We start from the raw sequence: 19,193 nt of genomic DNA on the forward strand, positions 1-19,193 counted from the left end.
CTTGACTCACCTTCTGATACTGTCCACATGGGGCAAGTGTTATAACACCTTGAAAACGGAGGCCGGTTTGGGTTCAGGACTGGGGACATTCCGCAAAAGAGTATCTTATTCTGTGTTATTTCATTCTACATGTTGACTTCTGCATTGTGATTTATTTTTGGCATCAACCCAGCAATCGTTTTGAGGCTTTGTTACCAGCCTTTGTATTGGGATGCCAACAATGCTTTATTTGTGCTTTGGCCTGTCCGTATGTATACCAGAAGGCGGAGGCAAAGCCAATAAGTAATCATGAAAAACAGTTTAATTCTAGACCACTGCAAAATGTCTGCCCTAAGAGGGATTTGAATACCGAATGTACTAAAGTACCAAACGTAAAGTAGTAGTACATAACTGAAATACTAATGTGCTGTTCCAGATCTTCTGTATGAATTAGTCCTACATAAAATGAAAAGAGAACGTTTGATATGACTGAGACACATTGTGTTTTATTGTAACTGTATTCATGTAGAGATGTAAAACACTTACAAGGTGTTAAGCTTGAAAAGTCATAATGAATTAAAAGAAACATTTTACTATTGCCAGTTGCAAAGAGACCAGCACCTAGCAATTCCAGCCACACCAAAGGAAATGTTTAGTGCAGATGGCTTACTCCCTCTCCCAAAGATGGACTCTCACCCATGCTGAAGACAGAACTGCGGAAGGAAAAGTGTTGCAGCATCTTTCTTAAAATGTCCAATGCAAACAATGATCTGACTCATTTTATAGTGTTAACTGATGTTATTAGAAAAGATCCGAAGCAGGCGACTGCCACATTCATGTTTTCTACCCAGCCCTCTTCAATACAGTTTACGTGTGTTTTTAAAGACTTTAGGTTAATATGAGTGAACGACGCTTTCAGGGAGTCAAGAGCCCTGCACAAGAATGGGAAGATGCCCGAACAAAACGGTCTAGCTCACGAGAGAGAGTCACAGAAATAGAGATAAAACAGAGCAGAGTAAAATGTTGGCTTGGAATCACTGTTATCCTCCAGAATAAGTCTTTCAAGTTAAACTGATTACATTTTATACTTCCCACATTATCCCTGTGGGGTATTACTCTAGAGTATCAGAGCGATAGTGATCTCGGTTCAGGTTTTTTTCTCCACAATATATCTCTGCAGAACCTTTTTTCTATACACAGAGAACATTCTCTCTCACAAAAACAAATTAAAGCATTAGCGATGAAGACTGTGTTCTGTTATGTATGGTTACATTCCATAGGCCACTAAAGATCACCTGCTAGCAGTCAATGGTGCATTAAACGAACGGCTGCCTTAATTATTGTTTTTCTTTATTTTTTAGGAGACTTGGTGGTGTTGGAAGGAACTCGAGCATCCAGCTGGCTGCAAGGAAGAAACTGTAGAGGATCAAAGGGTATCTTCCCGTCATCATGTGTTGAGGAGTTTTATCTCTCCTCAAGGAGCCGCCAACTTTCGCGGAATGTTTGCCAGGATCTGCCCAGTTATTCCTTGGGCCAGGGCAGAGCATTGCTGGGACTGTCTGCTCAGCTTGAAGAGGAACTCGACTTCCGGGAAGGAGATGTCATCACTATCACAGGGGTCCCAGAGCCTGGCTGGTTTGAGGGAGAGGTGAAAGGAAGAAGGGGCATTTTTCCCGAAGGCTTTGTTGAACTGCTGGGGCCTTTACGAATGCCAGAGACGAAAACAAAACCTGAAAACAGTGAGAATTATGGTGATGTCAGTGCAGCAGACATGACTTCGTACCTTTCTGAAGGAGAAGAGGAAGTAAGAATGGAAGAGGAAGTAAGAATGGAAGAGGAAGACGAACAGACGGACACCTATGGCGTTGCTCTCTATCAATTTCAAGCACTTGAGCCAAAGGAACTCGATTTTGATGTGGGAGATAGGATCAAAATCATTAACACTTTGGAAGATGGTTGGCTGGAAGGGGAACTACACGGCAGACAAGGGATATTTCCTTACAGATTTGTAAAGATTTTGCAACGGGACTCTAATGAACATCTGGAGAAGACTCCTAAGGCCAACATGAACGAAGATGCAGTGACATATCCTGTAGAATCCCCTTTACAGACACAGTACTATCAAGCTAAGCATATACCAACGATGACTGCAGACAGCTGGAGCTCACAAGGTTGCTTTAAAAATGAAAGCCTAAAGCAAAAATTTACGCCTCAAGTCATAAGTCGTACAGATAAACAATTAATAAATACAGGAGTTGAGCACAAATCCTCATTTTCCAAAGTAACAGGCTTTCCGCCAAATAATGCTGAAGAATGTATATGTGATGTTTCTCCAAGGCCTCGGTTACCTCCTCGGCCAAAGATACAGAAAAGTAGGACATACTGCGATTATAATGACAGACAGACTGACCATAGAGAAACACCTGTGTCCACCCCAAGGCATCACACTGCTCATGTGTCGGAAAGCAAATATGAAATGAGCTCCAATGGCACACACAATTCATTGTATTCAAGAGTGGCACATTCTCCTGTTAAAGCCAAGAAAATTCACAACAGTCATGGTTATGGTAGCTTTTCTGGGCAATCTGGAGATGCTTTTCATCAACAGAGTTCTGCATACCAAGACCTTGCCAACTGGGTGACTGATCAACGACAAAAAGCAAGAAGACATTCCAGTAATTTCAGTGGCCAACAGGAGGGGCATGGTACATGGCCGGGCAGTAAAGTAAGTGCATCAGAAGGTCCATCAGAAACGCTCTATGAAAAGAACGGCAGCTATCAATGTATTGATCTTGACTATAAACTGTCCGAACAGCTTTTTCAATTTGAGAAGAGTTTATCAAATCCAAGAGCAGAGGATCGTAAGAAAGTCACAAGGCGTTTTTCTATTCTGGACTACAGCTCAGAAGGAGATATTGTAAGAGGCTCCCCACAGTATGCCAGCTTCCAAAATTCGCAAGAAAGAAGAAAAGGTCTGAGGCCCCCACCTCCTCGACCCAACAGTCGATCAACGACATCTCTTCATGTGTCTGGCAACGAGAGTTCACGAGCCACATCTGGTCTGAGTTCCTCCCCGCCATTTGTAATACGTCCTTCAAGGCCAGCTCCTCTTCCTCCTTCGAGTCAGAGAACAAGCATATCCCCAACGCCACTGCCAAGGAAGGGATCTCCGCAATGCAGTTCTCCCATTCAGGAACTCTTGAATGACTTGGGTGATGCCGAAGAACACAATCCCCAGGATATGAAAGAAAAGGATTCTCCATGCCCCTTCCTGATGCTACGAATAGAGGAAGTGGAGAGAGACCTCAATGTTTACAGTAAGACTCGGGATGAGCTGAGTCTAATGTTGGAAGATGAGCAGGACGAACTCACAAGAATAGAGACCATAGAAAACTTGGAGTTCTGTGATTGCAACATTGAAAACCTCAGTGTTGAGCTCCAGCAATTAAGAGGTAAGATGAGGAAAAAGCAATTTGTTGTTATGGTCCAATTCTAGTATTCCATCTGGTGAACCTTTACTATTATTATTTATTTTTTGCATTTGTGTATCCCTGTATATCATGTGGGTACAATATGAACACCACCACTCTGAATCATAAAAAGACCCCAGTACATCATACTACATCTCACTATGAAGACCTAAACACATCTTTATAAAAAAATACTGTGTATTTCATATTTATTTTTGTAGAGTTTATATTGAAGCATGAAAGGTGAATTTAAAATTAAATTATGTGTTTTTCATGTATCCGCCATTACCTGAAACCAATAGTTCTCAAAGACCTCTGTATAGTGAAAGATTAGAGAGATCTAACTTGTATGGAGGTTATATACAAATATTTGCATACTTTTTTATCATGGAAATACATACTGTCCGATTAGCAGACATTTGAGTTATTTAAACTACTGTTGAACATTACCAAATAGGAAGTACTCTTTGAATGTGCATGTCAGCAACACTGAAAGGTAAGTCTACCTAGAATGAAATCAGAAAAAATCCCGAACTGCCGCTGCCTCTGTAAGAATAGACTGGATGACACAAACTTAGGAATAATTTCTTGCTTAGTTTTCCCCTCACAGCAGGACAGCATTAGTTGTTTATATTTACATTGTTTAGTGTGTTGGAGGTATGCTTTCGCAATACCCAGGTTTCTTATGACCAGGTTGGAGTTAAAATTCATCACTGAATCCCACTCTCCAGTTTGAGATATATTAAACCAGTGAGTTTCCAGCCTGTTCAGCTTTCCACCATTTTCCTGGTTTACTACTTTATTTGCATCTTGTTGTTGAATCTTCAAGTGGGATACCCATGCATAATGCTGGAAAGTCATCCACTAAGTGGTCATTGATGGGGATGCCTCTTGTGCTTTTTCAACACTAAAGTTACAAATTGTGTTAACTGTAGTCTGCTCGAGATACAGGATACATTAAAAAAAATGCAAATGTACATTCATGCCGATCTTGGAAATCGAGACTGTTGGCTTCATTTAACCAATTCGCCATTGCAAAGTCCACACCTAATTGACTCTTAGTACAACAGGTGTGCTTATTTTTTGTCTCGTTTTTGCATTATCAAGAGGGACATTTATTAATATATTCTCATAGTGATTTAGTTTGATTTATCGCCGGTTGCAGAAGGATAAAGCCAATTACAAATGTTCCACTGTGTGCTGTCCACTATATGTTGTATTTATTAATGTAAGGGAATTCTTGTGCCGTTGGTAATGATACAGTGGCAATAATACACAGAGGTATGGTTTCTTAATGGTTTTTCCCGTTTCCTCTTGTTTCTTTCATTATGAGTGGAGAGACTTATTTTCCCAATCACATATATGCAGTAGTCGAAGTGCACAAGTTTGGGAATTGTGATGCTGGGCCAATGGGGGTGGAGTGAGTGGGCGTGGTCAAAGGTGTGTCCAAAAAACGCTAACTATTCTGTAATTTCTTTCGGTCTTTCACCTTCAGGTAACTAGATATAAAATAACACACAGCTTAAATGAAAATTAAGTGAAGTTATGTTAGTCAGTGGGAAAATGCACTATTGTACATTATAAAACATCTGTTAGTTAATGTACTGCAGCAGAGAGCCACAGAATTGAATCCTGGTTGGGGTAGTGGAGAATACCGGCTTCTATATGTTTAGTGCTACAAGGTCCCAGTCTGTGAGAGAAAGCACTGTGAATATATAAAGTCCTTGTTTTAAACTTGCATTACTTACAGTATAAAATAGACTGCTGAAAAATGTGAAAAGGTTTAAGATGAAAAAATCCTTCAAAAATATAGATTTGAGTAATATCCAGACTGTTCATATTGCATTTTTGTTATAATTATCTTCTGTAAGTGCACATTTCACGGCTTAGCTGGTAGCTAGCTCCCTTACAATACATCTCAAAAAAATAAATGTGTGTCATCAGAAAGATTCAAGTGATTCTATCAATTAAAGCCAATACTGGCTTCCAAGGACCCTTTGCAGATTAACTAGTTGCGCACATTCACATTTCTATTTGGCAAGCAGGAACCCTGGCAAGAAGACTGCTGTCTGCCCCTCCCTCAGTGTCATAGCACAGGAGACTCCCTGCCTTACACTTCAGTTGAGGCATTTCAACTCTTAGTAACCGTCCCGGGCGGTTGCCTTTTCATAAAACAGTAGGGGAACAGTTTTTCTTGAATTTAAAAAGTATGCATACGTAATGCCCCTCCGATCTCCCCCACCCACCCACTTCGACCACTGTACTTATGGTCTTGTAACATTAAAGCAACTTCTTGCTGTTTGTTTTTTGATTATTTGTTGGTGGGTTGCACCATTTGGGTTTTCATCCACCCCTACCTTCATTCTAACAGTGTCATTCTGAGGGAGATCAGACTTGACGTTTGTCCTGTAAACTCTAAATGCTTTTTTAATGTGCTATTAACAAATTTCAGTGCTTATCCTTTAGTGTTTTCAATACAGTGTTTGCTTTCACGCGGCATTGTACATAGTCGATCAGTACTGCTCAGATAGTGAAGAATGTTTACTTCTCTCCTAAGACGGGGTTTTGCCGATGAGGTGGGGATAGACCAGGTCAAAGCGGTTCGTCCTGTGACAGGAGCTCACCTGAGCATCATGTATTGATTCCTGCCAGAGGGATGGAAAATAGATTTGCAGCAAGTTGTGCCTTTTGGGGGAGAAGAAATATTAAATCATACAAAAGCATATGCTAATGTTTTGCAAAGCATATGCTAATGCTTGCAAGGAGCATTGTAAGATTTGGAGGATAAACAAACGTGTTATGCATCGTGTTCACGAGACACCTACATATGATGTCCATATTATTTTAAACTTTCATATGTTTTTCTATGAAATAATTATAGCTTAGCACTGCTGAGGTAACAGTATGTAATTACAAGAGTCCCACATACTATTTACAGATGACATAGTAGCACCTTTAAACAGTATAACATTACGGGATTACAGCACAACATTTGCAGGTGATGGTATGTTATTTACAGAGCCAGATGTAGTTTTTCACAAGTATTCAATAAACACTTTACAAGATGTAAAGTGCTATTTTCATTGCACACCGTAGCAATAAAGTTAAATCACTCTGTAGCATTTTTAGAGACTTGCATTGTATTACCTTCCTTCATTGTCATGCAATTGTCGTATCATCTTGACTGGCTCTTTAGTGTCAGGAGGATGCCACAATTTAATGTATGTTACAATACAGTGTTTTTCTTTTTCCCACTGCCATTCTCGAGTCCTCAAGCCTTACATTTATGTGTAACTTCTCTCTAAGCAGTGCCAGTGTTTAGGGCTCGGCCTAGCGTACACTGCGCAGCAGTGTCGCGCCGCGCCAAGATCTTATGTTTCCCCAGTATAGGGGCTTGAACCCGCCTTCTTTTCCATTGGCTAGCTTCATAAATGAAGGCTAGCCATTGGAAGAGATGTGTGTCACTCAGGGCTGGAGCAGATTCGTGGGCGTTTCTTGCTTTTTTTTAAGCCCCGCCCCTTTTTGTTAGTCATTCGGAGGTGGGCGTTTCCTTTTTTTTTTTTTTTACAGGGATGTTTTTCGTCATTGCTAACGTCTCTATTGCCGGGATGGACGTAGTGTTGCCGCTCCCGGTCCCCTCTGAAGACTTCCGCGTCCCGGTCCCGCCTGGTTGTATCCTGCCCCCCTCCCGCTGTCCGTGTCTTTGTTCCCGCCCGCCCTCCCACTGTCCGTGTCTCCGTTCCCGCCCCTCCTCCTGCTGTCCGTGTCTCCGTTCCCGCACCCCGTCCCTATGCCGCGCGTGATGCGGCCGAAAATGAACTTGACATGAAACAGGGCCAGCGGAGCCCACCCGCGGCCTGCCTGAAGCGTCTCCTGATGACTGAGCAATATGCGGAGCCCACACGCTGCAGGGAGAGACGCTGCCCAGCCTGGAATAGGGAAGCGGTGAGCGACCGGCGGCGTGTGGAGAGCTGCCGGGCGCTGAGAACTACAGCGGAGCCCCCCCGCGATCGACACAAGTGCCCCCAAATGAAAGGAAGCAGCCTCCGAGAGCCGCGATACACCCCCCCACCCGCGCGGTAAGTGAACAGTGAGCCGGGTGGAGGGAAGTGAGGCCAGGACAAGAGACGCACACCACGAGGGCAGAAATCAGCCGCCCGCAGCTGATAGGAGCGGCGTTAGCCCCCCCTGCACGTTCTGAGATAACAAAAGGACTCACCGCTGGGAGAGAGGCAGTTCCTTGGCAGCGTGGCCGTTTGGGGACTTGCCCGCTCAGGAAAACTGCATGTGAGGCGGTCGGGAGTCCGGGGACGGGCCTGGGTGAGCCCGGTACACAGGCCGCCGAAAGCGAAAGTACCCAAAGCCTGCAGTGTAGCAGAACTACTGAGGATAGGGAAAGCAGGCCCAGATGAGCCAATGCTGCCACCTAGTGGTTGTAGTGCAACAGTGCACCTCATACCGAAGGTATGAGGTTACCGTGTAAATCGATATTAATGGCAGAAGTGATTTATGTATCATGACGTAGAGAGAGTGAAGTGTACAGTTTCTGCAGGAGTCTATAGTAGGTTGTTATATAGACTTTCATCATTATTAACGAGGCATGCCCATAACTATTCTAATGATGCACGTCTTCACCCCACTACAATGTTACCCAGGGCAAACGTATGTTGCTCCCCCTCGGCATCCCCATCCTACCTCTTCTATTTATGTATACATCTACCCTGGTTCACTTTTGGCAGCTACTACGTAGTGTTTCTTGTTGGAATGATATCCCAAACAAAATGGGGGTTTGATCAGACTTGTTTTTTTTTTTTAGATGAGTTCCGGAACTGTGGCTAAAGAAAGCACCCCACAAAACTCTCGGGTGACATAATTTCTCTACAATTGCTTTCCTCTCGCGCAAGAGCACTCCGGCATGACCACTGTCTGATCAATGTTTATCATTGATTAATGTGAGAATGGCTTGGATTCTAAAGATACACCTCAGACTAAAACATTACAGAAAGTCATGTAAAGGGATGGTGGCAATACGGGCTTTTGATCTCACCAAAATATACTTTATTTTCCTCGAGCAGCAGCTCCTAGTAAGCATTTATGGCTGAAGAAACGTGTGTGGGGGCCTCTCTGTGTGTTTGTGTGGCTCTCTGCGTGTGTGTGTGGCTCTGTGTGTGTGTGTGTGTGTGTGTGGCTCTCTGTGTGTGTGTGTGTGTGTGGCTCTGTGTGTGTGTGTGTGGCTCTCTGTGTGTGTGGGGGGCTCTGTGTGTGTGTGTGTGTGTGGGGGGCTCTGTGTGTGTGTGTGTGGGGGGCTCGCTCTGTGTGTGTGGGGCTCTGTGTGTGTGGGGCTCTGTGTGTCTGTGTGTGGGGGGGAGGCTCTGTGTGTGGCGGGGGGCTCTAGGTTTGTGTGTGTGAGGCTCTATGTGTGTGTGTGGGGGGGCTCTGGTTGTGTGTGTGTGGGGGGGCTCTGTGTGTGTGTGTGTGGCTTTGTATGTGTGTGTGTGTGGGGCTCTGTGTGTGGGACTCTCTGTGTGTGTTTGTGTGGGGCTCTGTGTGTGTGGGACCCTGTGTGGGGGCTCTGTGTGTGTGTGGCTCTGTGTGAGTGTGTGTGTGTGTGTGTGGCTTTCTGTGTGTGACTCTGTGTCCGCGAATACTCTCTACTACTCTCTAATGCTCACCTATTGCCATTGTAAATGACAATACTATTTATTTATGTTTGAAAAACATGTCATGAGCAATGGCAATAGCTCTACCTTTAATAATGCAGAGACCATTGCATTGTAAATGCTTGTTTTATAGCTGTTTCAGAATTCTTGTATTTTTAGCACTCTGATTTACTCGGTTTCAGTTTTTGTCTTATTTTCCTATTGCGGGGTGTGAGCGGTTGTAAGTGTGGAATTTGCTTAATATCACATACTCCAGGAAGATGGGCTTTCTGTCACAAATCATAAGACTGCAAGTATTGTGTTTTTTGGTTTTGGAGAAGATCCGACTGCCATCTGTGAATGGAATTGTTCGTCTATCTCTTCATGGCTTTAACTGAATCCTTCTTGTGTTCAAGATTTCACGATGGCAGACCCCAATTCTATGAATTGAACATCTGGATTCGGGATTGTTTGCCTTTCAAGCAGTCATATTAAGGCCATCTGCAGCATCTATCAATTCAGCATTGAAGTCCTTGAAAAAAATCCTCATTCTCATGGAAGCACACTTTAAGGCTATTTGACCAAGAAAGGTTGGGCTATAATTTGAACATGGGATTGGGTACAATGATAATTTTAAAATGATTTACTGGTATTTCCATCTGCGCCATGCATAAATTGCTCATGGCTTAAAATGCAAGACTAGCACAAAAATGATATCTTCCCCTTGCCTCACGTCACTCCTTCATTTATGCTATAGCTGTAAGTTCATGCCAACATAAATCCAAGTAAGTTACTTGCTCCTGTTCTGTTCCTCTTTTGTATATGTAAACCTCATTTCCAGTGAGTGTCTTTGGGCAGTCTTTTAACACTTCCATTTTACCTATGGTAACAGATAGTTTTGCAGTTGTGACATTCAATCACACTTGGTTCCGATCAGAAAAGCTCTGTGAATGTGCGTTGAAAGCTGGTCATGCTGTTGAGGAACACCATGTCTTCGTTATCCGAGAAATTTGCCATTAATCCGGTTTTCTGAAGCTGGACCTTGCCTTTCCCTAACCCATTTGGGTTTAAAATCTGCCACATTTCTACTAACCCCAAGTACAACTTTTTATCCTTTTTCATCAGCAAACCATTTATTGTGAAAAATACAAAAACCTTATGATTTACTCTTGATAAAATTCTAAATCTCCACGTTTCATTAACAATGTTTCAAGAGATGATGCAGGAAGGTCATATCCCCAACGAACAGGACCCCACTATAGCGTCTTCTAATTAATTGTGTGCTTACTTGACAAACCTAAACACGGCCTGTAACAAACTAGCCCCGATCAAAATTTCCCACCGCAACAGGAAAATACCATCAGCTCAGTGGTTTACAGAGCCCCTTCGGATTCAGAGACAGTATTGCAGGAACCTTGAAAGGCAGTGGCGCCGCCACTATAGGCCTGCAGACAAAATGACCTATAAAAACGCCCTTTCCATCTACAAAAGACTTATAGTTTCTGAAAAAAGTCGCTACTATACGTCACAAATCAACCAGGCAAAAAACTCGGTAGGAGAACTATTTCAGGTGGTTACAACTTTGTCCAATCCCCCCGCCGCGCGCCTAGAAGGCTCTCAGTCTCTATCGGACGCTCTGGCCAGCTTCTTTGAGGAGAAGGTTAGTTCCATTTTCCTCACCTTCTCTCATTCCTCCCCTTCCCCCTCCCCTGTGGCACTTCCCATCAATACTCCTCCCATCTTTTCATCTTTCGACACCATCAACCAGGAACACATTCAACATCTGGTAGCCAGCACCAAATCTGGATCCCCCCTCGACCCATGTCCCCCTGCTATCCTGAATCACATCCCAGAAGCGATTTCTCCCGTGTTGTCTACTATCTGCAATGCCATGTTTTCAACAGGCATCTATCCATCGGTTTGGAAGGAGGCTATTATTAAGCCACTTCTAAAAAAGCCAACTCTGGACCCTCTTCTCCCCGCCAGTTATAGACCTATCGCCTGTCTCCCCTTCCCAGCCAAGATTTTCGAAAAAACAATGAACATCCAGCTTTCGAAATTCATTAATGACAACGATCTACTTGATGACACCCAGTTTGGCTTCAGACATGGGCACGGAACGGAGACAGCACTGCTTAAAGCAGCAGATGAAATCAGAGCAACGATGGACAAGGGAGGAGCGGCGGTCCTAATACTTCTGGACCTTTCCGCTGCATTTGACACGGTCGATCATGTCACTCTGATCGACCGTGTCTCGGCTTTAGGAATAAGAGGCAAGGCCAAAGATCTTATTGCTTCATTCTTGGCCAATCGCCCTCAGACAGTCAAGATGGGTAATTTCACCTCCCAGACCTTCTCCCTCCCATGCGGAGTCCCACAAGGCTCCTCGCTAAGTCCGACGCTTTTTAATATCTATGTATCGGACTTAGCGAGGGTGATAAAATCGCATGGAATTGCCCTTACAACGTACGCCGACGATACTCAACTAGTATTATCGGTGCACAATAATGGAACATCTGTCGCAGCCAACTTCCAAGAGGGAATGAAGGCGATAAGCTCCTGGATGTCATCAAATTGCCTCAAACTAAACTCTGATAAAACGGAGGTGATGACATTCGGGAACTTGCAGCCGGCATGGTCCCCACAGTGGTGGCCATCTCAGTTGGGTCCCCCCCCCCCCTCCAACCGGTAGTCAAGGTCCGCAATTTGGGAGTCACTTTTGACAATAAGTTGACTTTCCTCCATCACGCCAACGCTGTGGTATCATCTGCCTTCTACACCCTAAAAAAAATAAAAAAAATACTTCCTTACTTACCACAGTCCGCGGGCAAAACACTTATCAGCACCTTAGTGTTCTCAAGAACCGATTATTGTAACTCCCTTCTTCTGAACGCTCAGGAAAGGGTACTCAATAAACTCCAGACGGTGCAAAACGCCGCGGCCAGAACCCTACTACACATCCCCAAATTCACCTCCACGTCTCCTTACATCAAAGAGCTACATTGGCTCCCTATTAGGAGCCGAATCAAATTTAAGGCTCTGTGTATAGCCTACAAAACTCTGAACAACTCCGGACCACAGTTCCTAAAAAAAGCCCTCTGCCCAGTGGAACAACCTAGGACCTTACGATCGTCCTCAGCCTACTTGTTGAAAGTCCCACGGACAAGAAAGGCCAGCTGGGGAGATAGATGTTTTACTATCGCTACTGCCAAGCTGTGGAATACACTACCACTCCACATCAAAACGGCCCCTACGCTGCTCAAGTTCAGAAAGAGCCTTAAAACATGGCTGTTCTCTGCCTAATTCCCCCTCATCGCAAGAAGTGAGTTCTGTAACGATAGCGCCGAGACACCCGTACGGGTATTTGCGCGCTTTAAAAATTGCATAAAATGAAATGAAATGAAATGAAGAGTTGCACATCACCTAATCAGACTCCGCCGGGAACTCAAGTATCTAATCCCTCCTAACAACTTGAAAACTGTGGTTTTATCGCTTGTGGATCTCTTGTCCACTTTAAATTGATGATGTCAGCCTGTTATTGAGTGGCATCCCCACTAGTAGCCCCGTTGAAGGCAGCCCCAACTCCTACAGCATGTTTACTCACTGGTTCCAGTAGATCTAAACACATCTTCCCAATCATGTTTACACTTAATTGTGTCCCCTATTTAGTCAAGGAGTACTTTTCATGTTGGCCTGCATAGTTTTCCAGGCTTTTATTGGGGGGTTCTGCCAGCAACCTGGCTTGTAAAGTTGCTTTCTCAAGGGTCACTCTCAAGATGTGGAACACAATTCTTCCTGCCATTAGGAAAAATCCTTCCCAGGATGACTCAAGAAGATTACTTAATGTTTTCTATTCCAGCAACATCTCCCATTGTAATGGGGTCGTATCTACCTCAATAAAGTCACTTGTTAAATGCAAACACAAATAAACTCTTATTCTGATGCCAGTAGTATCACATCATCTCATAGACGTTCTACTGCAATTTGATATTTTCTTTGTTCTACCTTCTGTTATATTTTAATGATATTGTTTCTGTGACACTTATGTAAAGTGCTTACCTGCCTTGGGGGTCTGGTTTCTGCTATGTAAAACCGCATAAATAAATGAATTAAATGTTTCCTTCTCAGTCGATTTTAGGGGTTTTCTCTTTTAACATCATCGACATTGAATTACTGTAATGGATTCTTTTCCTTTTCAACTCTTAGGATATCTTCTTTCATGACTTGTTACTTTTTGTTATATTGATATTTTGAAGTTGTTACATGTAATTGTTTTGACATTAAATATTATGCCTGTTACAGCTAGGTAGTGCATATATCCAGCAAACTCAACAACTTAACATTCTATCCTCTGGCCATATCGTCAGTTTCTTTTGCAAATGCAGCACTTGTAATAAGACTAGCACCAGCAAACGCAAAGCATAAAGCAATTCTCTCACCAAATTAACACTCACTTATAACTAGCCCACACTAGTTTTAAAATGTGACGTCACCGAGCACCCGCACAGTTTGTGTTTCTCAAAGACTTTTAATCACTTTGTTTGGGTTGTGTGTTATTGCCTGCCTGTGTAAATGTACCACTTAGAGCAAAAGCTAAATTAATCCGCATGCCTATGTGTTCAACAGTAAATGAATGGCCATGCCAACAAGTACCAATTAAGCAGGTCACCTGTCACTATATCAGTGATGCGTGACAAAAGGAGCCACAGCAAAGGTTCAGTGATGGGCCATCCCATCTGGACATCTAGAACAGTCTTCCATGCTCTATATATATTAGCCCTCAGGGATTTGAACAAACACTTAGAAAAAAAACTTGGGTGTGTTCTGTTGATTTAAAATATTTGTATTTGTGCTTATTGAGTGCTCTTACTTGACCTTTGGAGGGCTTGAGGGTACTACAGAGTACAACGTTAATTTGCGGCATTGCTCACTTTGTATCTCTGTTCACATTCTGATAAGACCTTTTCACAAAAAGTACCTGGGATTTGTAGTGGACTGATTTACTCTAATAAAAGAGAGGGACCCAATGACCCAAAGGAGCAGGGTACCAAATGACAATTGTCAAACAAAGAAATGCCCCTTTGGAGATTTCAAACCCAGGCATACACTCAGCTCAAGCAACATCCATACAAATAGCTGGTATACTAACAGCAAGTAGCAGGCAACGGAAAATGCAGAAATGTTCAAAATGCAAAATATATATATATACATACGGGCATTTATGCCGTAATTATTTGTTGTGGAAAGTTTAGAAACATTGATAGTATTTTTTCTGTTTCTAACCCACGTGATGGCACTTTGCACTTTAAAAGGGTGATCAGCCCTCGTGACTTTGTCATGTGATCAAGGCTATCTCTAGCCGAAACGCGTCATGGCGGACTGGTGCTGGGCTAAAAACTAAAATAAAAACATTTGCACCAAACTACGGGTCTTGCTGGTTCCTGTGTCTACTGATCGGCTGATTGCTGTGTGTTGCCTAAGGAGCGCCACGTACCTCATATATATATATATATGTGTGTGTGTGTGGTACAATCTCATCTATATTAATAAAAACAAGAATTAAAGACTGCTTTTTTTAATAGAAGTTGATGCTAGTGTCTTTACATTTTGAAACACTGTAAATAGCGGATGCTAGTTTTACCCAATTTAATGTTTCTCACTGTGCCTAATTTGCCCTACCAAGATTCGAACTTGAGGCATGGTAGTTACATACAGATGTCAGCACCAAGCACTCCACTCACTTAGTCATCCTGCCCAAATATATTGAGCTATTTTGCTCCACGTGCCCAGTTTTTTTGTGATAAACTGTTCCATTTATGGGCGTGGTGCCCAATGTGAACTTCAAACTCCAAATCAAAGTGTGGCACTCTACTTACTGCTGAGCTTGTACTCACTGCCTTATTTAGTTCATCCTAAGTTACTAACTGAAACATCACTGCTGTCCATTGCGTTTGCACGGACGGGAAGTCTTTTAACTTCTCCTGTGCTACAATGCACTGCCTATGATGTATTAAACATCGCTATCAAACAATAATGGGGGGAGAGCGAGGAAGAGAAGGGGAGACATCCCTATCCCCAAATAGAATCCGTAAACAATGTGGACGAACCCAGAACCTGAGTAGGGAACTATTGGACTCAATGAAGGTAATTACAGTGCCCGAGAACGATTAGGTTATTATAAAAGACCCCTCACACACCAACCTAGTTGGTGTCATGCTTCATCATTGGGGTCCCAACCGTGTGGTCGAGTGCCGCCAGGTTGTGCTACGACACCTGATTACAGCGGAGCTGGTGTGGTGTGAAGGTGTGATGAAGTGAAGTGCTAGTTAAAAATACCTCTGGGGATCCTTACCGGGTACGTTTATTTGTGGTGTCCCAGGGTATATTAAAAATATAAAAATGGACAACTAGTAGACTGGAATGACTCGCAGTTGTCAAGGTCGGTCTACATGTTTCAGCCCCGGTAAAAAATATATGGGGCTTTCGTTAGGACCAAGTGCAAAAAAGTGAATAAAAGTGAGTGGCAAAATCACGCCACGTGAGTAATACAATCACAACACATGCGCTAAGGTGTGTTGGAAAAGAGAATGTGGGGGGGGTCGACACTTACGGCTCTTTTGTCGTTACCTGTAAGGAAGAATGACAAGACAAGACACATAAAACATTTAAAAGCAACATAAAATGCAATCTTCGTGTGAACAAGTGCCTGTCTATGTCTTTGCTGAAGGCACATGGGTGAATCCAATAGAGTAGCCGGGTGAACAGGTGCTTTTCTTTTCTATAAAGTTTTTTCTAGAATTCAAAAATAGGAGCTTCCCACAAAATATTAAATCAGGTGATTTTGTTCCACCCATTGATGGTTAAAAAAATTGTGATAATTGAAAATTGAGATGTGAAATAAAAGAAATATTTCTTGAAGATTTATTCGGAACTGAAATAGTGGTTTCTGAAGGACAAATGTTTTATTCATTGTCTTGTCGAATTTAAGAAATAATTGTGCAGTACTGGCATTCTGTTCTGTTGATTACTATAGTGGCGTGGCCTTGCTGCGCTTTAGCCAAACCCTCGTTATTTCTTCTATGACAATTCATGGCATATGGCAAGTTAGTCGGCTTAAAACTTAGAATGGCATCCTTGTGCTGTAATCGATACGGATAAATACCGTAATCGTGCAGCATGCTTGTTGGTTCACTATGTGGAGCACATAGGGCCCACTGTAATACACTGGGTGTGGATGGCACCCAACTAAATCAGTTCAGTTGTCAATGCGGCGCTGCACGCGGTGTCCATGCTGAAGGGCCATGCTGGAGGAGTGATGTTAAACTAAAATACATTCAATGTTACGTGATATATAAATAGATGAAGAACATAATTACAATAAATTGAAGTGTGAGGCAGCGCATCGGGGGCCCGGGAGGGGAACCGCCTGTAGTCCCACTCTGCGGCAGAAAAAGCAGGATGAAAATGAGGGAGAGATAAAAGGAAACAACTAAGCTGTCCTCGTGATCAAGTGTAACGTCTGGAGGCTGTAAGCATAGGAATCAGTTAATACTATTGTCTGAGAAGCGCGCATGCTGGCGAACTTTCCGACTAGGAAGTGTTCCCACTCTGCGGTACACGGAAAAGGACGAGGGAATGCAGGGAAACAGCGTGGCTACTCTCAAAATAAAAGGCTGCGTCTAGAGCCAAGCGATGCGAAGTAGTTAACGGGCAGCGCGCGTGGTCCTGTCTTACTTGGTGAAGGCGAAATTCCCTCTGGAAACCTGAATAAGGGTCCCTGGGTCCCGTCTGCTGGTGCCCATTGGTCCAAACCGGTGACTATGTTGCTGGGACCGGGGAAAAGCAGAAGCGTGTCACAGCACGCTGTGCGGAAGAGCTAGAACTTGCAAGAGCGGCGTACCACGCATGTGGCTTCGCCTTGTTGGAAGAGTCAAGCGCTAAGACGAGACTTAAAACGGGTGCGGATGGCGCTCTGGGCAAATGCAAGAGTTAATGGGAAAGGTCCCTCTGCAGATCAAGTGGTCTCTTGGGACAATAAATGCGGGCGCTTGATATCAAGGGGGGATGGCTGTGTTATTTATGGTATACAGCAGGCCTTAGTGGTATGAGCGCCTGTAAGTGGAGGTTCTGGGTATTAAACATTGCAACATAGGTTTATAATACCACGCACAGAGCAAAGCCGAACAATGTCCTTTTGCTCAATGAGTCATACAACCGTGCATGCCGCAATCTGCAATCATTGATTCTCAGTGACATTATTACCCTCTGGCTGCATCCAGGGAGAACGCAAAGGGCCTTCTGTACTAATCCAGATCACTGGAATCCCCTTGGAACAAGATCACCTTAAACCTAAAGCCACAACTTCATTCTTGTTTCTTAGCAGACCATTTATATAAAGTAGAGCCTTAGGCGTGTGATAGGATCACCAGGTCCCTCATTCTTGGGTGGCAGATGTTCCAGTGTCTGTGATGCCTCCATTCAGGATGTCAGTGTGCGGATGCCCCTCTGTTGACCAGTGGCCAGAGTCCTGCATCCCTGGCCGACACCAGATTAAGATGTTTCTGATACTTGTTTAGATTTTGTGCCCTTGTTGTAGTAAAGCCTGTTGTTTTTATTGTGTTGATTTGCCTTGAATATTCTTCCTTGTATGTGGCCATGTATGTTATTCAGTTTTCCCTGCATTTCGCTAGGCCTATTCATACAAACTTTTCTATCAGTATTAGTATGGAGAATCTCTAGCATGATTTTTTCCTTTTTTGATTCTGTGTGAGTGATTGCTATTTTAAATGTTTGAGAAAGTCTTGAAATATCAGTTCAGTTAATAACTTTATTTCGGCCAGCTCGGACCATAAAAGTAAATCATTACAATCAAAGAAACAACAATGAGAAAGACTAAAAATAGATAACGGTAGACAGTGCAATCATGTATCTACATATGTTACAGTATAAAAATATTGGCTAACCATTATCCTAAAAACAAGTAAAAATCGATTATAAAATTCATTTAAAACTGGTGGGTATTGCGATAAAAACTGGTAGAAAAATTAAGTAGTGCAAATGTCCCCATTAAATAAACCTAGACGAATTTGTTAAAGAAGGGCATGCAAAATTCTCCACCCGGTCACTTCAAGAAGCCCCTGCGCTTATGCCACATACCATTCAGGAAGCGCGAAACAGCAAAAACAATAGGGGGATGGGTATTGTATTTCAATATCCTATGGGCCTCTTGACAGTGCCTTAACCCTAGGTTTCTGCATATTGGGGCTATCCATCGTTTGCGTGGTACAGAATACGCAGGGCAGAGAAAAAACACATGAATTTCAGACTCTACCCTATATTTGCACGCCGGGCAATCTTCCTTATTTTCTATGTCCCATTTACTGGTGAGCGTCATTAGTGGAAGGGTCCCCATTCTAAATTGGATATAGAGTTTCCTAGCCAGAGTGGGATAAATCACATCCAGGAACTGTTCTTTGCTATATTCGGCCTTTACTTGAAGAAACTCTAGTGTGAGCCGACCACCGGTGGCCCTTTCTTGGAGGGTTATCAGATTGTAGTGCCTAATAAGCTGCACAAGATCTACCCTGGCTATTAGTGGGCACGCTAACTCGGGCATTTTCCAGAGATCCTGTCTACCTATCTTAGTACAGAGATCCCTTATGTGGTGAAGCCACAGTATTTTCTTATTAGTTAGGCTAGATTGGACCTCCCTAAATTCATCTCTGTAGTAAGACAACTCTGGTGTCGCCCAAAGCAGAGGCCAGAATGTAATAGGCCTTATGGCGATCTCTTCATCAATGGGTTGCAAACCCAAATCCATACGGAGGGGGGCTAAGGTGGTGCTACGAGGGAGGCCCACCAATTGCCTCATGAAATTTTGTTCTATTTTCATGAGGTTAGAGGGCCTAGAGTGCCTCCACAGTTCATCCCCATATAAGGTTGCTCCCCTGGCCTGGACTTTATATATTTCAATAGCAGGGGCAGCTGACTTGAACATAGCTGTTATATACATTTTCATTATCCCCCCCCCCCAGTGTCTGTGTTAACTTCAGACTTGCCTTGGCCAGTTGGGTTTCCCACTCGAGATATTCTGATAATATAATAC

The 19,193-nt window shown here is 43.3% G+C and overlaps 1 protein-coding gene across 1 annotated transcript in view; it reads left to right on the forward strand.

Moving 5' to 3' along the window:
• Positions 1-19,193, forward strand: part of DNMBP (dynamin binding protein) — a 583,091-nt gene that overhangs the window by 286,406 nt on the left and 277,492 nt on the right. The window contains exon 5 of the mRNA XM_086922586.1: positions 1,341-3,431. Within this exon, the coding sequence (XP_086778712.1) occupies positions 1,341-3,431 (2,091 nt within the window). The remainder of the gene's footprint in view (positions 1-1,340; positions 3,432-19,193) is intronic.

The sequence above is a fragment of the Lissotriton vulgaris genome, chromosome 5 (genome assembly GCF_964263255.1).
Source record: "Lissotriton vulgaris chromosome 5, aLisVul1.2, whole genome shotgun sequence".
In the NCBI taxonomy this organism is placed as follows: Eukaryota; Metazoa; Chordata; class Amphibia; order Caudata; family Salamandridae; genus Lissotriton; species Lissotriton vulgaris.